The 27,165-nt window shown below is 45.8% G+C and overlaps 1 protein-coding gene across 3 annotated transcripts in view; it reads left to right on the top strand.

The window, feature by feature from the left end:
• GFRA1 (GDNF family receptor alpha 1) overlaps nucleotides 1-26,893 on the top strand; it is a 222,076-nt gene extending 195,183 nt beyond the window's left edge. For all 3 annotated transcript variants that reach the window (XM_032422964.1, XM_032422965.1, XM_032422963.1), the window contains 2 exons: nucleotides 18,208-18,261; nucleotides 19,393-26,893. In XM_032422964.1, the coding sequence (XP_032278855.1) occupies nucleotides 18,208-18,261; nucleotides 19,393-19,548 (210 nt within the window). In that variant the 3' untranslated portion in view covers nucleotides 19,549-26,893. The remainder of the gene's footprint in view (nucleotides 1-18,207; nucleotides 18,262-19,392) is intronic.
• Nucleotides 26,894-27,165: the final 272 nt, after the last annotated feature.

Here is a 27,165-nt window from a genome sequence, read left to right as displayed (position 1 = left end):
TCCCTCCACCGCCCCAGTACCCCATCACCTAAACAAAGTCTCTTTGTACCTGATAGGGCCAGACCAGACCGGAAATGATTTCAAAGCTCTTCCCAGGGCCAGACCCCAGAAGTTCTAGATGTGGCGGCAGGAAGGCAATTATCCAAACCTGCTAAATGCCCAGGACTCCTCTGGCTGTGACCAAGTGAAAATGTTCAGTGTTGAGTTTTAAAAGGCAAGTTGCCAATGGGTGTTCTGTAAATCATTTGTGCCAGCAGACTGACCCCATTATGTCAGCTAATCCTGGAAATACAGGAGGTAAATTTAAATCTTCGAGCATGAAGCACTTAATCAATATTCTAAATGTTTTTCTTGCAATTTATGCTAGCAGAGCAGTGGGGTGCTTTGGCGTCCTGTTAATCTTCCACTGGAGAAGAGGCACTTGATTGCAAGGCCAGGGTGGTGGGATTTTGCACGGGATGATTGGTGGGCGGGCAGGAAGCTGGAAGGGGAGGGAGTGAGGTATTTCCTTCCACAGCGGGCCCTGGCATGGGGACGCTCACCCCGGGACTCAGTCCACCCATGCCAGTGGGCAGACCCTGCGGGCACCTCCTCAGCACTTTCCTTTAACCTGTGGTTGACAGCCTAGGAGTGGCTTTGCTGGGACGAGCATGAGCTTTGGGGGTCAGATGGACCTGAGTGAGAACCCTGGCTCAGTTCCTATTGCTCTGTGACCTAGGGCACGTTTCCTCCCTTCTCTGAATGTCTGCTGTACGGTATCACCTGCCTCTCAGGTCGGCTGTGAGATTTAAAAACCTGGTTCCCCTTTCGCAAAGGGCCCAGCATGACTGTCCAACCCGCTCCACGTGGTAAGTGGCCACCACTCTTAGAGTGATTGATGAGAAGTGTGAGAGCTTTAACGCTGGACCCTGGGACTATAAAGGAAGGGCTCTTCCCAGAGGCTGGGTGTCCATGGAGGAAAGAAGATGGAGCTCTTTAGACTGTGCTTTCTTAATTTGTAAGAACCATTGGAACGGAGTGATATCCAGCCGATTCTAAGAATTGGTCATTGTAGAAAGTCCTAAGGAAGGAGGGAAAGTACAGGTGTACTTTGGACACCGAGACAAGGAGGATGGGAAACCAAACAGCAGTAGAGAAAGGACCAGGTCTTGAGGGGTTATGACTGTTCCAAACTCCATCTCCCCATGCCCAGAAGGAGTCTCCTGGGAGTGTCACCTTAGCAACCAGCTTCTTGGTGGTATGACCGAGACAGTAGTCAGATCTTGGTCCAGCCCGGATCCCAGAGTGGGACTATCTTCCAGGGGCTATTGCCACATCTCTTTAACCAGCATTGACCTTGGGAAGAGGTGACACAGCTGTAAGTAGGAAACAGTCCTAGTTGCAGAAAAGATGGTGTCTGAGAACCAGCCCCACGTCTCAGCCTCTGACACCAAGACTTTGATTCTTTCCCATATCTGCATTCTGCCTGTACTATTATTTGCTTCATATTCATCTTTAAACTCAATTACTAGGGACACCTGGGTGGCTCAGCCAATTAAGCGGCTGCCTTCGGCTCAGGTCATGATCCCAGGGTCCTGGGATCGAGTCCCGCATCGGGCTCCCTGCTCGGCGGAGAGCTGTTTCTCCCTCTGCCTGCCGCTCCCCCTGCTTGTGCGCGCTCTCTCTCTCTCTCTCATTAAAAACAAAACAAAACAAAAAACTCAATTACTAGATATTTATACAAATACTATCATTTTAGACTCATCTGAAGCTCTTAAAAACATATGTGACACATACGTGAATCAGTGTGCTAGTTCTCTATACATTATAATCAATATATAAATATTAAAATTAAAAATGTTAGTAATGCCCCCTACATGGTGTCATAGACACCAGTGGTCCCCAAACCCTCCTTTGAGAAACATTATAAACCATCCAATACAACAGAACCCAGAACTATTTTGCTTTGATAACACACATCACCTCTGGTTTTTATGGTTGGGTATTAATAAAGTAAATGTGTATAAGCTCTTCCCATGAGCCAAGTACGGTTCTAAGCACATTATATATATAATTAGAATATTGAATATATTGTGTATATATATATATACACACACACACACACTCATTTAATCCCCACAGTAATCTCAGGAAGTCAGTACTATTATTATTCCCATTTTTTCAGACATTAGGCCTGAGACACAGAGAGGCTGGATCAGGAGAGGAGAAAGAGCAAAGGAGCTTCTTTCCTTCTATGTGTTTTAAATGACTGCACTGTATTACCTAAATCAGAGCACTTTACCTTTTTGTTTCTAGGTAACATTATTCACTCAATAGAGATTAAAATCAGTCCCTACATTCTTGTGGAACATCTGGCAGATGGAGGTGCCAGACTGGTTCATAAACTGGCATAAAGAAAGGAAACGATACCTATTCTGACACCAGCTGGTGTCCCTAGAACTCCGTTCTGACGCCAGCTCTCAGAGACAACACAGACACCAAAGGGTAAGGGCATGGTCCCCAACGAGATGGCCCGGACTTCAGTAGCCAGCCACACTTCAGGGGTCCCCAGGCCACCTGCACTTCTGGCCAACCAGCTACAAATTCAGGGCTTCCCATGACCCCTCAGATTCAATCCGCTAGAATGACTCAGAACTCAGGAAAGCACTATACTTAGGATTACGGTTTTATTATAAAGGATACAAATCCAGACTAGCCAAATGGAGAGATACTGAAGCTGAGGTCTGAGAGAGTCTCCAGAAGAGAGCTTTCATTCCCTTTCCCTGTGGGATCAGGACGCGTCCCCCTCCCAGCGCACTGATGCATTCACCCCCCAGGAAGCTCCACTGAGCTTCAGTGACCAGAGTTTTAATTGGGGTTTCATTACACAGGCGTGACTGATTGAACCACTGGGCCTGTGATTGAATGCAACCTTCTACCCTTCTCTGCTCCCTGGAGGTCGGGCAGTTGGGCTGACCTCACATGATTCAAAGCCCCAGCCCCTTGGCCCGTAGTTGGTCTCTCTGGTGACCAGTCCCCGTTCTGAGTCGTCTCATTACCATGAACTCAGGTAGGATCCAAAGGGCTCATGAATACCAAAGATACTCCTATCACTCAAGAACTTCCAAGGATGTAAAGGTTATCTCCCAGAAACCAGGATCAAAAGCTAGTCAAATTCTAATTTTAATTCTAGGGCCAAACAGTGAAACTTCTCGTAAGAAAGCTGGAGTTGGAACTTTTAGCTTGTTCTCATTTCACCACTTACCAGCCATGAATCCTTGGGCAAACTACTTAGCCTCAACTTCCTCATCCCTGAAATGGGGATGACAGTGGTAGAGCCTCCTTGGGCTATTATGAGGATTAAATGCGATCCTGCGTGTAAAGTATGCTCGGTGTAGCACCCAGCCCAGAGGTGGTACCGTGTAAGTCTTTATTATTTGTAAGTTTTGTGAAGCTTTCGGCACTCGGATATCACTGGTCCTCTTTGTCCCGTTCAGTCATAGAGAAGTGCCCTGAGGGGGCCAGGCTGGGTTGTGCATTGCTTTATGGGTCCTATTTTCCAGTGGCTTTTCTGGTCTTGTGGGACTTTGCACCTGTAGAACAGGCTTGTTAAGGATAAGAGGTGAGGCCTTGTCAGGGTGGTGGTTTGGAAATGTAATTCAGAGTCAGATGCTTCTCTGTGGGAGGTCACTTGCTTCTTGGGAATTCTTTGCAGAAGGTGGGCTGTGCACCTCTCTGCCAATCTTGGAAACTTCCCTAAGGATTGTTGGGTGATCTCTTGGCCATGAATTGAAGAATTCCCCCACATCAGACTTCCTCCACCTTGGCCCTCTTGACATTTTGGTCCGGAAATCCTTTGTAGTGCGGGCTGTCCTGTGTCCTGTAGGATGTTGAGCGGCACCCCTGGCCTCCACCTTCTAGATGCCAGGAGCACCTTTCCCCAATGGTGACACCCACAAATGTCCCCAGACAGAGCCAGATGTCCCCTGGAGGGCAAAATCGTCCCTGGCTGAGGACTACCATCCAGGAAACGAGGGCTGCCTCAAAGACCCCCTTTCCTTTTTACAACAGGGGAAATGGAGGTGTTGGAGAGTCTTTTCAGGTTTCCCTACCTGGCAAGGGGCCTACGGAGATGGAAGAGCAAGCAGCCACATTGGACCAAATCTTTCCAGGGTAGTGCAGGCAAGAACAATGAAAAGGGGCCGCAGTGGCCACCGAATGCCCACGTTTGGACATTTAAGTTAATTTTCCCAAGGTGACACTCCCCTTACAGTGGGGCCTGTGGATGGTATCACAGGTGGTACTGACTGAGGCTCTCGACCTGGTTCTCATCATCCGAGGACCTGCTGGTCTCCACAGCCCGCAGGGCCCCACACACCCTCACCTTCTTCTGATGAATGTTTTTTCACCCTCCTCCACCCCGGCACCTTGGGAAAGTCACCCACAGGTGACATTTCAAAGGAGACATTTGCCAGATGACCAGAGTGGATGGACATGTGTGTACGGCACCACCGTCAGGTTTCACGCACAGACTTGGAGCATGGGGGAGTTTCGGGGGGTGGGGGGGTGTTGAGCAGGATCACACGGCCAGTGCCAGATGCTTCACCACTGAGCAGCGCATGTGCTGAACCTAAGTGATTCTGACAACGCAGATGCCTTTTCCTGAGCCTTTAGTTTAAGAAAATGACTTTGGTGCTGCCTGTCATGTGTGGTATTTGGTTCCCTGTCTTTGTGAGGTCTCCATCATTTCTGCGTATTACAGAGTGTTTTCTAGCCCCCGCTGTCGTATGGGTCCCGTAAAAAAAAAAAACCAAATGTTGGCAACACCTACAGTGCCTTTGCGTAATGCTCTCCTGCTCAGAGTCAGTTTATTCCCCCCACTCTGGGAGAAAAGAGCTGTGAGGGGTGTCCTCCCTTAGCAGAAGCGCTAAGCCGCAGGGCCCCCCACCCAGGCTGCTTCTGGGCTCCCCCAGAAGCCTCACTGCAGAGCTCTGGGCCAGGCTGCCAAGTGGCCTAAGGGCCCCGCCTGATGGGCCTGGCTACTCCCAGCGTGGAGGGGCTGCCAGTGGCCTCCTGGGACTTAATCTTCCCAGCTCCAGGTGCCAGCAGATGAGCTCAGAGGGAAGCTGCCTCCCAGAATCCACCCACGTTAGCCCTGGGAGGAGAGAGGCTGTTGTAAAAACAGTTTTCGAAATAACTGCTTATAGAGCATTTTCAAAGCCCTTCATCGAGGAGAGTGCTTGAATTCAGAGCTCAAAAATTGGGTATTACTCCATTAAGGCTGCCACACAGCCTGTTGAAATGAGCCTTCAGTTGCGTATTCAAACCCCATTAGACGTGGAAGCTTGCAACATATAACTGGTACCAAAAAACAGGCATTTCATTTTGGGGGTCAGGCTTCGTGGTAGGTAGATGCACGCACGGCCCATCCGCGGAGGGCAGTGTCACCCAGCGCAACGGTGTGCTCAGCCCCCCGCAACAAAGCACCACACGCTAGGGGGCTTCAACCACAGACGTTTATTTCTCACCGCTCTGGAGGTCAGAAATCCAAGATGAAGGTGTGGGCAGGGCTGGTTTCTCCTGAGGACTCTCTCCGTGGCATGCACATGGCTGCCTTCTCACTGAGCCTTCACGTGGCCTTTCCCTTTGTGTGCATCCCCGGTGTCCCTCTGTGTGTCCAAATCTCCCCTTCTTTTAAGGACACCAGTCAGACTGGATTGGGGCCCACCCTAACAGCCTCATTTTCACTGAATCACCTCTTTAAAGACCTCTCTTCAAATACAGTCCCATCTGGAGGACCCAGGGAATAGGGCTTTCATATATGAATTTTGGGGGGACCCCATTCAGTCCATAACATATGTGTGAGGGGCAGGTACTTAATAACTAAATATTTGACAGTTTAAAAATCTCATTTAAGGGGCGCCTGGGTGGCTCAGTCGTTAAGCGTCTGCCTTCGGCTCAGGTCATGATCCCAGGGTGCTGGGATCGAGCCCCACATCGGGCTCTCTGCTCCGCGGGAAGCCTGCTTCTCCCTCTCCCACTCCCCCTGCTTGTGTTCCCTCTCTGGCTGTGTCTCTCTCTGTCAAATAAATAAAATCTTTAAAAAAAAAAAAAAAAATCTCATTTAGGGCACCTGGGTGGTTCAGTTGGTTAAGCGACTGCCTTTGGCTCAGGTCATGATCCTGGAGTCCCAGGATCAAGTCCTGCATCGGGCTCCCTGCTCAGCAGGGAGTCTGCTTCTCCCTCTGAACCTCCCTACTCTCATGCTCTCTCTCTCTCATTCTGTCTATCAAATAAATAAATAAAATCTTTTAAAAAATAAAAAAAATAAAAATCTCATTTATGGGATGAATTTCAGTGGAAAAAATGACTATTGCCACAGCCTTCCTTCAATGCACAGGGGTCTGTTAAGTATCTCTTGTGTAGCCTTTGAACATGAGAGACTCACTCTTGGCTGGTCCTGTGGTGGAAGGAATGTGGGGAAAGACCCCTCCCTGGGGCAGAAGGGCCGTCCCGCCCAGCCTGCAAACGTCTGCTCTCTGCACCTGCTGTCATGTGCAAGCTTCCACAAACTTAATTCAAGTAATGATTTTTTTGTGATTGGCATGTTTGCATTGTAGCAAACTTTGGTTGAACATATTGTTAGAATACACAGTACTGTAATTTAAGATTATTTTATCAGCAGTAAAGGGTTTTATAATTCATTTAAAAAGTTGTAATGGGCTTGAGCATCTTCAGTATAGTTTAATAATATAGCATTTTATAGCTGGCTGTAAAATTTCAGATTACAGTTTTAGCAATTGTGCAATTCTATTTTATAGTTTAATAATTGTTCAAAGGAAGGAGAGTATAAAGTTCCTTAAAAACCAATTTAATGACTTAGAAAAATAGCCTTTATCAAAATCTAACATATACCTTTTAATGAACCCAGATGTCACCTTTTCAACAAAGGCAGATCATGGCATCTATTTTTCTCAACCACAAAGCCTTCCAAATTAAGCACACAGAGCGCCGTATCTCTGAATTATATTTTTTCTCCTTCTTTAAAAAAATCTTTTATCCCTAATCTCCTACATCCAGAATAAGCCTGTTTGCCAAGCACAAGGTGGACACCAGCGAGGCCAGAAGAGCTTTAGCAGGAACAGGGAGTAAATTGGTTCTCTCTTGAGAAGGTTCTTTGTTTTACAGATGACCCCTTGATCACACCGCTTCAAACCCAGCTCCTGACTCTAATGAAGTCCTTTATTAATGCCTCCAGATAGCCCATATGTCACCATTCTGTGAGTGTGTGGCAAAATGGGGAGCCTTACATTATACTATAGTTGTATACTATTATTACGAGTAATAAGAGTGTTAGCATATAGCATTGGGGAAAAGGCACTATCTCACATTGTCATTGGAATTACAGTTCGTGTTGTTATATTTCTGGGATTTTCCAGGGTTATGTTGTCAGACAACTAAAATCAATAAAAAGAGGAGGCTCCAGACCAAGTACACAAACACAGTTACCATGGGGCACAGCTCGGGAACATGGTCCCAGGACCCTTGGGTGCAGTGATCGTTGGGTGGACCAGCTCTGGGTCCGAGCCCTGTGGCAGGCCTCCTTTTCTCTGCTTCCCACTCAGTTGCCCCTTCTTGGTCAGCTCCAGAGAACTTCTAGCTGAAATTTGGTGCTGCTTGGGAATAACTGAAGGCTGTCTGTCCCAAGGGCATCTGGGTAGCCCTTGCCCGGTCACAGTCACATCAGCAACGATGCCCAAAGCTGGCAGGCATTCTTGCTGTTCCAGGAGTCACCTGGTGTCTGTATCTATTCCATGCCCCAGCACATGGCACCCCTGGCATTATAACAAGGTGAGGGGTAGCACTTAGTGATTCTGAAGTCCTATGGAGAGCGCAGGCAACACCCTCATTCAATTTACACCCAAACCAAGCTGGCTTTGAGATCGTGTAACCCAGGCATTGAGTGTGCCGATGCTTGACAAGGGATCATGCAGACAATAGACCAACAGCAGCATGGTTAGTTCTCCAAGGTTTTCATTTCTAAGAAAAAGAGGTTGTGCTTAAGAATAGAAAACCCTGAAGGATCAGGCTTCTTGCTACAATAGAATCAAACCTTCCTGGGGACTTCAGTAGAGAGTAACTTTGTCTCCTTGGATTCATCCTATGTACTATGGGAATAATGAGCACCACTGCCTGGGAGGGTTGTAATAATTAAACAAATTAAAATTCTCCAGCATAGTTACTCAGCCTAGTTCAGCCCAGCAACTGTTTTTATCATTATTTTATCTTCCCTGTGGGTCTGTGCTTGAGCACGAGACAGAAGGAGCTTGTACTAAGGGGGCATTTGACGACCTTTACCCCGAAATTCATCGGGGACATGAACTTGGGCCTCCTACAGGTTGTGTGTGCCCTGCAGAAGGGAGCTGGCCTCAAGTTGAAGCTATTTGTTATGATTACCCACTTACGGCGTCTCCTCCCAAACGTCTTTTCTTTATCACTTTTGTCAAAAAATGGGAATAATAATGTAAGGTTGGGGATGGGAAGACTAGGGCCCCTTAGTGCGTTCTAGGAAGAGCTGTTAGGCCCCTTGCTCCTGTGGTTTAGAGGGCAGTGAGGCTGGTCCATCAGAGGGACAGCAATTCAGCAGTTGGACAATTGCTTAACCCAATTGCTGGGTAATAAACATTCTTAATAAAAAGGAATAGGATGTCTGCACCATCTTGGCCATAAATATGCTCTCTTGTTCTGGGTAACCTACGAGAATACCTCTGAGCACACTTAGATCACATACTATAAATAAATCCAATTTCTTCTATCCCCTACTGACCTTTTATCCTTTGGACTTCTAACCAACCATGCCTCCCTGAATAACAGTCTCTGCCTTGTGTCTGAGCCGTGGAGCTCATGTGCGGGAGGAAAATGGCTCTGTTCTCTTGTGAGGTTCAACAAAAGGCTCCCCTCCACTGGACCCCTCCTATTTGAAGCCCTAGAGGAGACATACCATGGACAGGGCTGTCTGGAAGGGAAGCTGAGGATGGTGGGCACCAAGTAGACATCGCAGGAGTTCTCCCCAGAGTGGCCATTGCTGTGCACTCCTAGGCAGCAAGTGTGACCCCGGGCTTGTTATTGTCTCCCTAGCACCTTCTCAGCTGTCAGCAGGATAACCAGAACTACTTCCACGGGGTGATCTGAGGGTTATGGGAGATAATGTGCGCCATGTCTGGCACGGGGTCCATATGCATGGGTTTGGGAGTCAAAGTCCCAGCCTCTCCGATCCCATGTTCCCCGACCTGTGCAAAGGGGAGAGCTCCGCTCAAAGTCTTGTGAGCAGCTGGGAGTGTTCAGCAAGGCGCTGATGGGGTCAGTTACAGGAGGGGGCTGTCGTGAATGGTAACTGGTCACAATTCTCACTGTGAGTCTGCTTGGTTTTCCTCAATTATCGGGTTTTTCTCTATCTGCTAAAAGCATACTTTTCTTTAAAGTTTTTTAAGGTTTGCTTTCACCTGGTTTTTCACAGCACCAAGAGTGCTCCATCTTCTGAACAGAGGGTGAACAAAAGCCTGGGGTCGGTTATATCTGCAGACCACGGCATTTTATATGAACCCTTAGTTACCACCATAAGTCACAGAGCCATTATGGGGCCGCACACAGCTGCACATAAATGCACAGGAGAATAAGAGGCTTAATAAATATTATCTGATGGCGATGAGGATGCGTGTCTGATGAGACAGGCTTCATGCACTTCTCATCAGAGACCACAATGAATCTTTTCCGTTGCTCTTGCACATTTGCATTTCCGACTGCACATTTGAGAAAACAACTGTTTCATTTCAGGGCCATCCCCTGAGTTGCCTTTCTACCCTACTCGCTGAATGTTTGCTCTACTAAACACCTCCCTTACCCCACACCAAAATGTCTTTCACACATTGTTTAGCATAATCTTACTGTTAATTGGGCATCATTTTCTAAAATACAGGTCATAATTGCTTCTTGTCTGAATATATTACAAATCAAACAAGTTAACCAGGAAGGAAAACACGGTTCTCTGGTGTAGTTTGCAACCTGTGTTTGCTCCAACTTAGGGAAAAGCGAAATAGCTGCAAGACGATCCCGGGAAGTACGGAAGGGAGAAAGGCAAGCTCGAGTGCTGTGTTAGGCTTCCTGCTGGAGACAGAGTCTGCACCATCTTGCCATTAGTGTTGAATTACAAGTGCAGGGCTGCAGGCATCCTTTTTATGGCATGCAGGAGACTAATGAGCAAGCCCGGGGGACTGCTTAGCTAATGGAGGACTGTTGATATATCTTACTGGACTGTATCTTTTTCATTGCATTCATTTTTAAATCCAAGGGCTCACAGAAGATCGTGAGCCAGTTCTATTCAATATCATGTTCACCAGCCAAATTAGCTTGAGCATTTGCATTTCTCCAACCCCTGCCCCAGTCCAAGAATACCAGCCTAGAGACCACAGGGAGGCTAAGCAATCCTCAGTAGCACCCTGAGGTCTTAAAGGACTTAGCCCTTTCACATTTGATTCTCAGAACAACTCTGTGAGGTAAGCAGGAGGGCAGGGATTATTATAATTAAAGCTGATGGTTGAAAAGCCAAGAATAAGACCTTCCTAGCCTGCGTTCATTTTATCATCTTTTATCAATCAAGCTAATACCAGGAGTAAATTCTAAACCATAGTAGAAGCTCTCTTAACTGATGTAATGTATGGTGATTAACATGACATAATCATAAAAAAAATGGAAACAAAAAAAAAGAGTCAGGCACGTTTGTTCTCAAACCTTTTTTATGCTTTTATGGTTGGTGTTTTGCTTACAAATTTAAATCAGTATTATATGAAGGATTGAAATAGGAGCACAAAAGAAACCATAGCTGTTTCGATGAAAACTAAGTTGAATACATTGAGAAAGCCAAATTCCTTTAAAAAATGCCTTTGGATTATGTGTGAGTGAGGCAAAATTATAAAAGACTGAGAAAAATTATAAAAATATAAAAAGATTCTGCTCTGAAATTCCTCTGCAGGTATCAAACAAATGTCACTCCTATTTTAAAGAAACTAAAATTGGAAATTGTAGACCATGAATTAGTTATAGGTGTAGCTTCTGCAGAACATAAGCCAGGGAACTCCAATCAGCAAACTCTTTCTTTAAAAAACTTCTTTTTTAAAGATTTATTTATTTGAGAAAGAGAGTGCACATACGAGCAGGAGGGATAGAGGGGAGAGGGAGAGAAAATCTCAAGCAGACTCGCTTCAGAGTGTGGAGCCCAACACGGGGCTCAATCTCAGGACCTTGAGACCATGACCTGAGCCGAAACTAGGAGCCGGACGCTCAACCGACTGCGTCACACAGGCGCCCCAAAAAACTTTTTTAAAGAAAGTGGTCTTGGTCATTTCCCCAAAAATCAATAAATGACTGACATTCAGATTTGAAATTAAGATATTTGATTTAACACATACAATGAAATATTATTATTCAGCTTTAAAAAAAACAAGCAAATCCTGCAATATGCCGTAACAGGGATGAATCTGAAGGACATTATGCTAAGTGAAATAAGCCAGTCACAGAAGGACAAAGACTGCATAATTCCACTTACATAAAATATCTAATATCCTCAAACTCATGGAAGCAAAGAATGGAATTGTGGCTGCCAGAGGCTGCGGGGAGGGGAAACAGGAAGTGGTTGTTCAGTGTGTGTAGAGTTTCGGTGATGCAAGATGAATATAGGTTCTAGAGGTCTGCCGTGCAGCATTGGGCCTATACTTAGCAGTACTGTATTGTGTACTTCAAATTTTGTTTAGAGAGCAGATCTCATGTTCAGTGTTCTTATTCTCCTCTTTTTTTTTTTTTTTAAACAGCTTTGAAATAAAAAGTTTGGGACAAATCTGTCATTTCTGAGTGATTTAGTGATTTTGCCCTTTAACTTCTCAATTGACAAATAATCTATGGGCACAGTCCCCAAACCTGTCAGGTAAGAGGGTTTCTACTCTAGGCTTGGCCCTAAGCTCAACCTGAATTGCACTGTTAAACTTGGAATACCCCATGGGTGCCAGGAATCCAAGACCTGCTAGACTCAAGAACATGAATCCATGTCTCTTTCAAGGCTACGACCCCCCAGCCCTCCCCCCCACAATCTGGCCTCCGTTCAGTTCACTGCACTGACTTCGGAGGCCTTGTCTAAACAGCCGAACTGGGATCTGAGCCTGCACTTCTTTTGGGTAAGGAAGCCTGACTTCAGGCCTCCAAAGCCTTTCTCCCACCCCCATCTTACGACCAGGCTCAACCTGCCCAGAGCGTACCAGACTAAGGGAAACTTGGCACCCAGTGGGCCTTCCCAAACGGATGCTGAGGGAAATATCTTTATAAGGCCTTCTTAGAGCTTCATGTAATGAAAGTCTTCTGGCCCCGGCTCAGTTCCGGCACGGTGCCTTGCCGAGAGTGGGTAAAAAAGCCGTCCCTTTCTCAGAAAGACACTTGCCCCATCTCATCTTTGCCCTCCTCATAGCCCCTCAGCCCTTCCCCAGCCTGCACCAGGGTCCATGGGGCTGGCAGAGTTCAGCCTGGCAGAAATGGATCCCTTCCCTGCTGAGCACGGGCTCGAGAAGACAAACATCCAAGCCCAGGGGCTCAGAGCAGGTCTTATTTATGTGTCCACTTGTTTTATGCAAGCTGACTTTACTGCACATTATTCAGACCAGTGGTTGCAAGTGGTTGTTACCAAGTTTGTAGGAAAAGCAGATCAGTAGGAAGGTGAGTTTCAAAACAGACCGTGGCAGGGATTTTGGAAAGGCTGCCCAACGGCTTGTGACCAGACCAGCAGTAAAACCTCCCCAGGCTTGCCCAAATCCAGCAGGCAAAATCCAAAAAGTTGAAAAGAGCATAATTCTACAGAGCCCTGGACAGACCACCATTCCTTAGCTGGGATTTACTAGCAGGCAGCTCCTTTTTTCTGTCTCTTTTGTGTAGAAATTAATTTGGACAAACACGTATCAAGTACACAATAGAATTGCAATATGGTAAGTACTGCCCATACAAGTCTATAGTCAGGGGAGTCTGGTTTTTTTTTTAAATGCAATGTAAAAATGCAGGTTGCTCTGCTCAGGTAACCTTCAGACTTGGGTGCACACCCTCCTTCTTATGTCTTGTCCTACCCGAAAATGTAATATGTATAGATTTAGATTGGGGAATGGCTGTTTCAGGAAGAACTCACGCAATGGTTTCCCCTCACAAAGGTCCAATTTATGCTGAAGAAGAGACTCACATGCTAATAAACTGGTATTGACAAGTGTGATAGATGCAGCTAGGTACTTAGTGAGTGCTGGAGAGCAAAGTTGATTGCATTTTACAGTCTGTGTATTTCTCTGTCTATTATTTGTATTCTGTCATTAAGCACACAGGTTCCTAATAGAGCAAATCTCTCTAATCAGTAAAGCAAGGGAGAAAAGAACCAGAAGCATCATTAATTATGACCATTTGGCTGCAGCCTGGACAGGCTGTTGCTATTGGATTGGGCAACTTCCTCTGGTTTTATTTTCTGGAGGTAGAGCAGAAACTGGCTCCCCTCATTCGTGGCGGAGAGTAGAGAAATGTTCCACGGCCTGCTGGCTGACAGCTGCCTAAAACCCCGAGATGAAGCCCTGACTTCTCTATAGAAACGGAGTCCTGGGGCCGCAAAGACCAGGCTCCGCTTCGGGGCGCTCTTAAGTCTCCGAGTCCATAAACAGAGCAAGTGTGCGCCTCCAAAGCGTGCCTCGTCCCCGAGGCTCTGGGAGAGCCTACTGCGGGCAGAGCTCGTGTGTCTATGCCGTGTCCCAGGGCAGGGGGAGGGCTCTGGATGGAGGGCTCCCGGCGAGGCATGTGTCTGTGCGCTCTGAACAGGAAGGCTACTGGCACCGGGGCAGACTTTCCAAATGCTAATCACTGGGGTAAAAAGCAGGAGGGTCATAGGTCTGACTCCAGGTAACAGAGGTTAACAGCATCTAATGCATTTATTAACCCTCTGGTGCCAGGGACTGGCGAGGTCTGGCCCTACAGTTACAGTGCTGTGGAAATTCTATTACCCGACGTGCCTGGGCTAGCAGATTACTGCCAGCGACAATTCTACAACACTGCTGGAGGGACAAGGCTTAGGAGGTGCCTGAATACAAGTTCTCCAGTTTTCCACAATGACAGCAAGGCTGCTGGGCTGGAGATGGGCTTCACCAGTCCCTTTCATCTCCCCATCCTCGAGATGGAAACCTTGTGGTCCCATGGTTTGCTGGTGATGTTTCCCCTCCACTCAGAGTCAGGTGGTTTCCCCCATAACCACAGAAGTATGAATTAGCTGCTAGGAAACACTCTTTCCTAAAAGAGATGAAAGAATTCCTTGTTCAACATGTCGTACCTGTAGTTAAAATGGACTTTTAGAAAAATGAAATCCACCCTCTTCTTCTCTTCTTTATCCTTCTCTCTTCTTTTTTTTTTAGGAAATGTCATATTTTAAAGCCACACTGTAAGGTTTGGTGTCAGGTCTGGGCTGGCCACGCTGTGTGCTGGGTCCCTGCGAATGTCGTTAATGAGCAAGGCTGCTGGGTCCACAGACAGGACCTTGAGCCAGCACTCCCTTACTCCACCCTTTGTACGGGGTTAGGGCTCAGCAGTAAGAAGTACTCTTCTCGTTTCTTCTTATAACTTACAAGGTCTCGGAAGTTTTATTATTATTTTTTTTAATTTTCCTGGGACCCTCCCCATTTTTATCACCTGTGAGACGATGTTTAAAGTATATAAGTATTCTTTGCAATAGTTGACGGTGGGGGCCACCCTGTAATTCTATGTTTGCATTTATCCTATCTGATTAGCAAGACAGTGATAGCTTGATGATGTTGCCAGAAATGCTCAGGATAAAAGCCCTTCAAATGTGGAAATAACAGGTTGCTTAGCCTTCTAAAATGAGCTCTCAGGGCCAGATTTCCTTAAGTGGACTCTGGATCTGCCTAGGAGATTTCTGACCTTCAGTGTCACCAGATGGATTTGGACTGCATACAAGACTCACAAGCATGCAAGCAGCCAGACATACACGGGTCTAAACTCCCAGGCTCTGCCCCTCCATGTGCAGCTTACAAACCCTTAGAGGCGCCAGACGCCCCGTGTGGTAATGCTCCACCTATATTTGGTGCTAGCGAGTCTAGGCAGCAGACCCACGGCCCTCATCTTGTCGTATGCACTTCAGGTTTGCTGGGAAAAAATCTCATGTCTATCAGCAGTCTTCTGATTCTGTTACCCAGGTGCCACCTGCTATTCCAATAACTGGTAACATTTGCCCTTCACCTTCTCATCAGACCGCCGGACCTTACTGTGGTTCCTGCGAAGTTCAGGTGGAAATCCAGGGCTGTTCTGCTCTGCTTCTGTGGTGCTGGGAGTTTCTACCCAGACCTCTCATTGGGAAGCTGTGTTAATACACTGTGTGAGCAGAGCATTTAAAGGCCTCTGTGCATGCACTGCTGAGCCTCTGGAGTGCTAAGTGCTTTGGTGGGTTGGGAAGGTGCTTAACAGGAGAGAAGGCATTTTCTCAGAGCCTCTGCAGGGGCCTGGGTGTACATTATTACCTTTGCTCTGCAGGTTATCCAGTTATGCCAACAGGAATGGTCCTCGAGGCAAGATGAGCTTGGAGATGCTGCCTCTAGTTTTAGTGAAGCCAATGGGGCTATAGGGAGACGAGGCCTCTCGCTGACCATTTCCTTTAGATAGATGCCAACAAGATGCCTGCTTTGGCGGGAAAAGAGCTCAGAGACTTTATAGACCTGGAGCTGGTTTAAATGTATTTTCCTGTGTGACAGAGCAGTAATCCCCGCTCTTTCCAGATGGAAGGCAAGAGCCTGCAAGCCTATAGACCTGCATGCTGCGTGAAACCCTCGGTGACCAGTGAGGGTCAGAAATCTACCTCTGCAGATCTAGAGTCCACTTAAGACAGTCTGTTAAGACAGAAGACTTTTCTTATCCATTGGTAGAATCCCCTTTATAATTATCTAATAATGATGGGCATTGAACTAGTATTTCGACACATTCCTGAAGTGACTAAGTATAGCTAATGAGTAGCTCGGATTGTGTACATAGTGAGTAAAAACCTACATTCCAGTGCTAATCATACAGAACAAAGTAAGAAGGAGGCCTGCCTGACCCTTAGAACTTAAAGGCCTGTGGTTTAGAACATGGAGGCCTAAGCCCAGAAACAACTTGAAGGCATAATGTGTCTCAGACTAAAAGTCAGGCTGCTTTCTCTGCACATTTTAGTGAACTTCTTAGTTATGCAAAGGCCCACAGCAAGGGTTTATGTCTTTTGTAGATTATGGCCTCACAAAGAAAAAAGAGAATGTGATGTTTTAAGGCCATTTTGGTATCCGGGCACAATTCCAATCTTGAACAGAAATAAAACATGTAAAGTTCTGTACATTATTCTCTGCAGGTAACAATGCAAGGGGACCAGATCTGCTATTACTATAGATTAAAAGTAGGCTTTTGGGTAAGGTTCAATTCCTCTTCCCATTTCTCCTCTGATCCTCTTATACATAACATTTAGTGACCTTTGAACAGCCTGGGGATGCTTCACAGTGTCTTATTCTTGATGCCTGTTTAAAGGTTTCTATTTCATATTCACAGCTGGTATATGCAAATATAGGTAAAGATTATGATGCCTCCCAAGTAGCATTATGGTCAATAAATTACTCCTTGGGTGAATATGCCATCATCAGCCTAGCATGTCTCCAACGAGTTCCAGAAGTCTTCTTACACCAGGCAGCCTGCCCATTGCCATTCACTCAGAGCTGGTTGCCCAGACACTCCTTGATTCAGGTGTGATGCTTGACCAGAGTCATCCTGTTGGCACATGAGCTCTCTGTTTTTGGTGCTAACAGGCTCCTCTTTTGGGGGAAGATGCTCAAGGGGGGGAGGTTCTTCTTATGGATTTGGGGGCAGGTAGAGCATGAAGAGTCAAGCATGCCAGGATTGCCTGGAAGAAACACTGTAATGGAGGAAAGAGCACATTTTCTTTCAGAAGTTTTAGACACCTGGTCTATATCCTGACTCTACCAGTAAATTGCTATGTAACCTTGGAAAAGTCACTTAATTTCACTGGACTCTGTTTTCTTTTACAAAACAAAAGGGCGGTATTGGGTCAACAGGTCTTATTGTAATTGTTTGCGCGATGGAAACTTTCCTTCAACTCAGTTCTCTGGTAGAAGCTCAGTGGGGACTAGTTCCAATGTGAGGAGACAGGGAGCCGCTGCCACTCTTCCTCCAGGGGATCCGTCTATAAGAATCCCTGTCATGTGCCATAACTCCCAAGCCATGAGTGGTTTACTCAACTAGAGGGCAGCCCCATGAGCCCAGCAACCATATCCTTTTGGTCCTATCACCTGATGTCCAGCATTGGAAAATAGCTCTGTGCTTGTTGACTGAGACAATGAATAAAACAAATGAATAAACAAGCTTCAGAAAACCTATCTCTATATTACTAATGAATGTGGATTTTTATTGCGACATTTTTACCTCAAAGTCATGTCCCCAAAATGAACAATCAGAGATATAAATGAGTTCTGAATATGAATGACTTCAAAGCTTTGTCTTAGGGCGCCTGGGTGGCTCCATCAGTTAAGTGTCCGACTCTTGATTTTGGCTCAGGTCATGATCTCAGGATCATGAGATCGAGCGCCATGTTGGGCTCCGTGCTGGGCGTGGAGCCTGCTTAAGATCCTCTTTCTCCCTCTGCCTCTGCCCCTCCCCGATGCTCTATCTCCTCTCCCCTCTCAAAAAAAACAAAAAACGAAAGCAAAAACAAAACTTGGTCTATAGTAACCTGGTCTTGTGCTACCCCCACTAGCCACCAGCCACAGGTAGCTTCTGAGACTCTAAAATGGGGCAGGTCTGAAATGAGATGTGCAATGTCAAACACCAGATTTTGAAGACTTAAGTATGAAAAAATAAAGTATCTCATTAATAACTTTTTATATTGATTACATGTTGAAATGATAATATATTGGGTTAAATAAAACATGTTATCACAATTATCTTCACCTTTATCTCTTATGTGGTTACTAGAAAATTTAAGATTATGTATGGGCTCATAGATGTGGCTCACATATTTCTATCAATGGCCCTGCCCTAGACAACTGATTAGTGGATCATTGGTAATCATTATTCCATACTGTATCTGAGTGATTTTATGTGTGTGTGTTTGTCTTTCCCCAGGCACAGAAGCTGAAATCCAATGTGTCTGGCAGTACACACCTCTGTCTTTCTGATGTAAGTTATGTTTCTCCCTGGGTCTTCCTGCATTTCTAGACACAGAACCTTTGGGCCCCTGGTGAGGATGTAAAGGCTCAAAGACAATGAGGTTTCAGGTCTAGGAAAAAGATCTAAAGCACCCTCCATGTCCCTCTGCACTTTGAGCCAAGTGAGGTCTTCGCATCCCAGTGCACAAAGTTCCAACTACATGTGGGACCCAGGATCCTCATCTCAGAGCCAGACCCCGCACAAATACCATTGTTCCAATGCCAGACACTATGTGACCACAGTCCTGTAGAATCAGCCCGCACAGAGAAGACTCAGCAACTCTCACTGCTTACCAGAGGTCCTCTGTCTACGGTTCCTTTGACCTCCGCAGCTGAGGCAGGCCCCATTCCTCTCCCCGTTTTACAGAGGAGATGAATGATGCTGTCACGTGCCGATCATTATGGCGGGATGTGGCATTATGGGACTGAGTGGGTGCTGTGGTGGGGATGGAGGCATCCGTCTTAGGGAAGGACAGCTGTGCCAACTGGGAGTCCGAAAGCCAGAGTTCTGGTGTGGGCTCTCCAGCTGATGAGCGGGGCAGGCTCCTTCATCTAGAAAATCTAGGGTTGAAAGGGCAAATGGAGAGAAAAGTTGCTGACTGCCCTGCCCATCTCAATGCGATTTGTGGCCCATCTCCAAGTGAACTGATACTTGCCTGGACCAGTTTTCTGAGATGATTATTCCTGCCCTTCCTCCCGGATGGGGAGGGACAATAGGCTTCCTCCTCAGTCAGTACCAGGAGAAGCATTCCATGTTGCCCTAGCCACAGGGAGATCCAGAAGGTAGGAGTGAAGGAAGATGCAAAGCTGCCCCACAAGTGGATTTCAGTAATCCATAGTGGAGGAGCAAGAAGCAAGTGTTGGCCAGTTTATCATAAACTATAGAAGTCCGTATATCCAGTTCTCACCCAGATTCATGATTCCTTTCCGTAAAACTACAAGTCAGTGAATTGAAGTCTCTGTGGTCCTAGCTTGGGTCAGCTTTGATGAGTGCTATAGCTAGTTGGAGGTGAGGGTGGGAGAGAGAAAGAGTGTGGTTAAAATATACTGGGATAGGAGGAATACATGCGGTGGGTGACAATGAAAATATTCTCTCTTACAGCGTGATTATGAAAAGAATGGTCTCGCTGGTCCTTCCAGCCACATAACCACAAAATCGATGGCTGCTCCTTCAAGCTGCGGTCTGAGCCCACTGCTGGTTCTGGTGGTAACCACTCTGTCCACCTTATTATCTTTATCTTTGGCAGAAACATCGTAGCCGCATTTAAACAACAATATGGACATGTAAAAAGACAAAAACCAAGCTATCTGTTTCCTGTCCTCTTGTATATCTGAAATTCCAGTTTTAGGAGCTCAGTTGAGACACTGCAAAAACAGTTTCATCCAACTGGAACTTTGTCTTTGTTCTTTGTTTCTTTTTTCTTTTTTTCCTTTTTTTTTTTTTTTTTTAAGAAATCTTCTTGTGATCCTTAGGGCTTCTATGGGCTAACCGATATAGTCGGCTTTGGGGCCTGCAGTGTTGTCGAGGGGCAGTGCATAAATTTGGCTATAAAACCACCTGGGCCCATGTTTGACGTGATGAGGATAGGGATGATTTTAACAATTTAACTCTGGCCTTTCCTAGCAAAGCAAGGACTTAGTATTTCTAAAGAATCTTCCGTATCTCCTATAATGGCTTTGGTTTCTGATGACTTTAGCCTAACATGGGTGGGCGCAAGCTTATTTTGTCACAAAGCAAAGATCCTCATCCAGAGGATCTTGATGGACTTAGTACAAACAAGCTTGCGCCAATGTTCACCTTTCTATATGTACTGGCATTTTCCACACTGTTTGTGTACTGTGAAGAGTTCTACACTCTCCTACCAAACAAAGGACACCTGTCCCATCCAAATGTAGTGTCTGTCTTCTAGTCAGAATAGAGGGGACGAGTGTGCTTGAAACTCTGCAGTACCTTGATCACTGAGCGACACTCTCCCCAGCCTTACATGAGGGAGAAGCCCTTTAACTAACCAGAGTCAAATATACCTGACGTGTCACTCTAATACTCTTTACAAGTATGAGGTTATATGTAGAAAAAAAAATTTTACTACTAAATGATTTCAACTATTGGCTTTCTATATTTTGAAAGTAATGATATTGTCTTCATTTTTTACTGATGATTTAATACAAAATACATGGAGCTCGTTTTCCTCTCGTAAGTAGTGTTAGCTCCAATATTAACTTCACGAAGACAGCTTTTCAAAAAGCAGACTGAGGGGCCTCGTGCTTTAGCAGAAAGCTCTGCATCACGTAACTGTGGCCAGGCAGGAGGAAACAGAGCAGCCAAGTGTTGTCTTTTATCATTTCTTGGAATGCAAACGTGCATACCTGTGAGGAAACGGGCGGCCACTCGTAAACGCCCTGCAACAGCCGATGGCCCCTGTGCCAGTTGACATAATCCAGTACCTTGGTTTCCAGGTTACTTGACAAAGGCAGGTTTGACTGGGCTGGGGGACAGGAACATCCCGCCCTCTTTTCTGAAGCATATCCATGCCAGGGCACACAGTTGTTTTCCTAACGGTTGTCTTGACTCAATGGTGATGACCGGGCCACTGTTTGGAGGGATTTGGTCTGAAGGTCATCAGGAATCTACACGCATCTTGTTATGTGTCCTCCGTGACAGACTGTGACTGACTCTGTGGAAAGAAAGGCTTGTGGATCAAGAGGACCAACGATAGGCCTGTAGAGATGAGTTGGCCGGCAAAGATACGTGGACCAGAACAGGACTCTGGAAACGAGGCATCTTGCTTGTTCACTGCATATCACCTTCCATCATTCTCGTCCTTAAACAAGTAGACCCTGAAGTGCACTTTTGAAGTCTGGTTGATGGTGACATTCAGAATCTACAGTGATCGAGTGCTAGGAGCCATGCTTCTCCAACACTGAGTAGAGAATAGGAGAATCCACCTGAATAGAGTGCTGGGAGCATTACTTCTCCCCACATCAGTAGAGGGGCTGGAGGAGGGACCCAAGGTGCACAGTTCATACTGATCCCCTTTGCCCGCTGATGTTTGCCTTGTAAGAATTAATCAAATCACTGGTGTGGGAAATCTATTCAATCCAAGATAAAGGCATAGTCTTTTAGCTCTATTGGTGTTTGAAGTACATTTATATCCAAATGTTAATAAACATAAATGTATAATACTAAATACTGTGTTTTTTCAGTTCAAAATGTTTTCAAGGAAAATTTATCAAACAAATTTGATTAGTGAAAGGTTTCGTAAAGACTCTTACTTTGAATAAACACATTAAATGTGTCGAAACATTTGGAATTCCGGTCCTCCATGAGAGCATATCTCTTACCATATTTTGTTTTAATTAAGGTATCTCTGTGTATCTACATTGGACTAATTGCATCTGGGTCTGATTCTATGTGATCTACTGTAGAAAGCTATTGATTCCTTCTGCAGTAAACAGTGGCTGTAATTAGCTTCAGATGACTGAAGAGGAAATAGGAGTTATCAGAGCTAACAAGGATAGCCTTCGGTGAAGAACACGGGGATGCGCACCCCATAAATTAAATTTGGGAAAGCCTCATCGATCACCAACAAAGATCTCATTTTTCTTCACAGATAGAAGCATATTAGAGTTATCAAATTCTAAATTTGAAAATAAATTGCTGATGAAATAAACAGGGGAAAGGATGTTCAATGACAACACGTTAGAGAGATTCTTACAAATTCATGCCAAGCAGGTGTTTCTGCCATTCCGTGTAAGTCCCAGTTTAACACGGTTAACCCGAAACACCATCACTTGCCCCAGGACTAAAGCAGACAAGTGACTTAAATCTTTGACTTCCTTGTGCAGCAGTGCTGACAGCAAAAATGATTACTTCCTGTCCCTCAGTCCCTGCATTTCGGGTACCGCCATCTGCTGGGATTTGGGCCTCTTGCAGAAAGCATCTCATTGTAGCTGATTTTGACAACACAAAAACAGTAACTTAGGTCCATGTAGACCATGACTCCCACGTCAAGTCTAGCCATGCCCTGCTGCTTATTTGAGAGAATGAAAAAAAGGGCACTATTGCCAAACTGATTGGAAGCACATTCATTCCACGTTGATGTTGAGTATCTTTGGCCAATATCTGTTTGAGTATCTTTTTAATAGAGCACATGAAGGAAGAAGTGCACAATAAAGAGAAATATTCAGAATGCCACTTCCATGTTTATTTTTCCATATCTGATTTTTTCAAGTCCCGAGAGCGTAAGTTGAGAAGTACACAGATTATTTTTTATTAAGTATAGCGAACTGTATCCAGAGTATAATAGGAGTGTGGTTTTCATTAAAAAAAAAATAAAATTATTTAACAATTCTTTATCCTGTAGTAAAAAATGTCTTAGAAGCTATCTTTGAATTAATCAAATATGGGACAGGGTTTCTCCAGGCTTCTGTGGCCTTTGATTTGGTCTATATGAAAAGTGTTGCTGTCATGCCTACGCTCCAAGGATGGGTCCTCTCCAGCTGCATCCTATCGCCCACCTGTCCCTTTGTACTCTATCTAAAGTAGACACTCCCAAACGCTCCATCTGCTGAACTAGGAAGGGAGGAGAGCGGAAGCATTTTTGAGTCAGTGTTAAGTGCTTGTTGGGAAAAGAGATATAAAAACAGTGGGAGTTTGTATAATTAGCAAATTCTTTTCTTAGAATCTAGCAAAAATGTATTTCTGTTGTTACTATTTACAAAATAGTGGCCTTGGAGGAGCTGTCATTTGGAAAAAAAGTTTTCATTCATGTAGTCCGACATGCATGACTTATTTGAGTCAATGAACTGTAGATCAGAGAGGGCTGCTTAAATGAACTCGCATTTTCTAATTCCCTTTCAACGCTGTTCCTGATCTCTTGGATTCATACCCCTGTGATCTTTGTTGCTTCTGCTCTTTGATAAAGCAAATGAGACCATGGGAGACCCATCTTTTCGAGAAAGACCAAAAAGCAATGGCAACAGATGGGCATGAATTGCCAAGGGTTTGGGTACGGGGATGATAGAAGGACCTGTCTGCCCTGAACTCAGGGAGTTTGGAAAGATGAAGCAAAATCAAGGTGCAGCACGAGGCCAGGTGCCAGGAGTGAATGGGTCATGCGGTCCACTGATGTTCCTTCTTGATCCACGTAGGAACCTTGTCCTCACAAGAATAGCCAGAGTCCCTTGAATTAGACAGCAGTGCCTTTGTGGAAAACAAGCCAGAGCTAATATCTGGACAACATCGGAAGAAATTTCTTTTTAGAGATTCTAAAACTGTAGGACAGCTGAGAATTCAGTTGGAAACCCTTAGAAGCTACCTTTTCTTCTTATCCCTAAGATAGGAATCTCATGTATATATCTGACACTTCTTGACCCAGTTCTTCTTCTCCAGTGACCGTTTGTTCTAAATCTGTTATCTAGAATTCTTCTTGAGGACTATATGTCTGAACACATTCTCCCGGCAGAGGCTTTAAATCTGTGGGTTTTGCTGCTGCCTCCATCCTGGGGTGTGTTTGATGGGACATTTCATTTCACAAGGAGAGTTGTCTTAAGACAGTGGGCTGACTCTGTTCTCTTTCATGTCAATTACTGGTGCCCCAGTGCCCATTCCTGTTCTTTATCATTAAAGTATTTAACAGGGCCCCTTCCTGTGGATTCATTCTAAATGTAGTCCTACCCAGATGCCCATTATACGTGGACCCCTGGCTTTTTGAAGACAGAGAAGCCTCTCTCAGGAGTCAGGCAATCTGAGGGTGATGATAATCCCCCAAGTAGGAAGTTCCTCCATCCAACCCTCCCCTCTTCTGAGCTCCCTCTTCTTAGCCTTGGGATGGTCTTGTCTGCTCATCCTCACCAGGCATCCCTTTGTTGCTCCCGGTGCTCTCTGATGAGCTCCCCCCTCCCTTCCAGGAGATAGCCTAGGGTTGTTCAGCGGGAAGCGCCACCTGCACTTCTGATTGTTCTGAGATCCAGCCCAGATGGGTAGGGGGGCGCACAAACCCTGTTTTCAGTAAACTGCCTGCAGAGAACCACAGCCTGTTACCAGTCATTGAGGTCCTCGCCCCCTAAGGTCTCCAGACTCATTTGACCAGCACAGCTGTGACTTGGGCTGTCTGCCCCTGGCAGGTGCCAACATCAGCATCTTGTCCCACTGCCATGAGGAGTTTATTTTTGCTCCAGGGCAGCTGCCAAGCCCAGCACCAGCAGCAATAAAAGGTTTTCTCGGGTTTTCTTCTCTTCATCCCAGGCCGGGTTTTCTTACCATGCCCCACTTTCATTTTATAGAAAATACCAAGATTCTGGCCAGAAACCATCAGCCCCTTCTTTCATTTGAACATCTCTTTATGGAGCTCCCCCCAGCCTCCCCTAAGAGAAAGCATGTCCCACAGTAGGTACTTCAACGACGTTGGGTGAACGAAAAACTTTGGGGCATCGAAAGGCTTGGTTTTGTAACACGCTAGCAAGAACTGGTCCGTCCGCATGGTCTTGCCAGCACTGAGCTCTTGTACAGAACAGTAAAGGTGTCCTGAGGTTATTGAGGGTGACCTGGAAGGAAGTGTCAAAGCATTAGAATCAAAGCAGCTTTAAATCTGCCAACTGTGTTTCCTGCTGAGAGATGAAAAATTAGCATTTGTCCCCAGGACGAGCTGAGCATAACCAGCCAGTCCCAGAAAGGACAGGACCCCAAATGGGGTAAACAGATTTCATGGGAAATTAGCCAGTGAGTCTGCTGGTATTTTAATCTGCCTCAAGCACAAGACACTGGCCAGAAAGGTGGGCCACTCCACCAAGCCCAGGCCAAGCCGAGGCCTATGCCAGCATCCTGAGAAGCAAACTTAGGTGGTCTTCAAATCAGCACATTTATGGAACTCTACTCCAGTTGAGTGAACCATCATTCAGGACTGAAACTCCTCCAGGATTAACTTGAGAATACAAGGCCCTCTGACAGCAATTTAGGGAAACACCCATCTTTTCCGGATGGCAGAATCCTTCACTTTAACATCCTTCAGAGAATCTAAATTCTCTTTGTAAGTTGTCCAAGAAGCCGTTTTCCAGACTCGGTCTCTAGGAATTAGTAAGTCCCAATCAATAGGCATACAGCAACCCGCGCAGCTCAAGCAATATGGAGAAGGCAGATGCACCCATTCTCAGCTGAAGCCGGGCAGACTGCCACGGGGGACCAAGTGAGGTCACCCTTTGAGGCCTTAGAGGGCTGTAAGCATGGCCAGGTAGCCATGCCAGTGGAACTGGCCAAGCTCTCAGGTACCAGCCGGGGCGCAGGTGGGACTGGGAGATATCAGAGCTGCTAGTCTAGAGGAGGAAAGCCGATAGACAGCAGTGTTCATTCAAACAGCAAAACTTTGAAGTACGCAAAGACCCTTGATGGCAGCAAATATAACACAGATTATAAGATGAGTAAAGTAGGATAAAGAATTGGAACACCCAGGCGATGCTGCGGATAGAAGAAACGCAAGGCTCTTTTGAGTAGGTAAAGGTCTGTCACCTGTCACCGGGGCAGGGCAGGACTTCTGGCACTTACGGCTCCATCACAAAAGCTCCTTTGCTCTCTCTGTGTCACAACTTCTGCAGGGCTGTGTGATCCGGCATTATCCTCCTGGTGTGCAGAGCGTGCTTGATCTGGAATCTGGCTTTTTATTTTTTAGCTTTAGCCAAAAGCATTTCTGAAATGTGGGAAAAAGAACGGGGACTGCAGAACCCACTCACGGATCGCCCTGCCTTATTTGGCTGTGGTTTTCTAGTAATGAGACTTTTCTGGATTCAGAGATAGCTGATTGTCCTCAGAGGGTTGAAGAAATGGTTTCAGAAACCTGAAATCCAGGGCCTTATATTTCTTCTAATTATCTCTCTTTTCTCTTCTCTCTCTTTCTCCCCTAAGGGAGGAGAGGGAATGCTTTTCACCACAGAGTTTTCTTTAAAGAGTTTTCTCCTCTCCTGTGCATTATCCCTTAGGTATTGAAATTATTTTCTTTTGTTTAATCCGCCTCCTGCGGAGAAGCTATGTGAGATTCCGGATGTGGGCTTTTGGGTTGTATTCTTTTAGATGGTGTTGGCATTTTTACTCTTAACCCGAGGGTATGTCTCCGCTTCTGTTCCTTCTGTTTCATGTAGGTTAACCATTCAGGTTGAATAGAATAAGGATTCTGGTTTTTAGGATGGTTTTAGACTTCCCTCCTGGGAGAGGGGGCCAGACACCAGCCTCATCAGAGCTGGGGTGAGGGGTGCAGTGAGCTTCATGGAAGCCTCCAGTTAGGAGAGGATCCAGATGAGCGACTTCCCTCCTGGTCTCCATTTGACACCATGTGTTTCCTGAGTTTCCCACTTGTACGAGATAATACATGTATCTCATCGCCGTGTGTATCTGCTTTCCTGAGGCACCCGTGCATTCTCCTGGGCCATCCCCACATGGCTTCCTCACACCACCAACACCCGTGGAAGAACACCTACATACAGAAGTACAAGTTTTGCTCTTTGGACTTTGGAAGTGGTTTTGTGATGTTTGAATTTTCTGTTAACGTATTGCTCAAGCATTATAGAATGTACGTATGTAGTCTGTTCAGCCATCCTCCACCCCAGAATACCCTAATAAACATTGTTTTCTTTTTTAAAAAAACAAACCTCCAATCGTGGTGTCTTCTTCTTTTATCTTAATTCATTGGAAAATGATCTTGAAATCTATGAACGCATGGAGATCCCCAGTATCAAGATACGGGGGCTTTCTGACAGCGGAGGAGATAAGATTCCTGAGGACTGAATGTAGTTGATGCTTCTAGATGCTTCTAGATGCTTCTTTGTCTTGGGGGTGGGAAGGGATGGTATCTGGTCCTGTCCGTTGTGGGATGTTTAGCAGCACCTG

This window comes from Phoca vitulina, unplaced genomic scaffold (assembly GCF_004348235.1).
Source record: "Phoca vitulina isolate PV1807 unplaced genomic scaffold, GSC_HSeal_1.0 scaffold28, whole genome shotgun sequence".
Lineage (NCBI taxonomy): Eukaryota > Metazoa > Chordata > Mammalia > Carnivora > Phocidae > Phoca > Phoca vitulina.
Note: the sequence above shows the minus strand (reverse complement) of the source record. Positions and strands in the feature narration are given on the sequence as shown.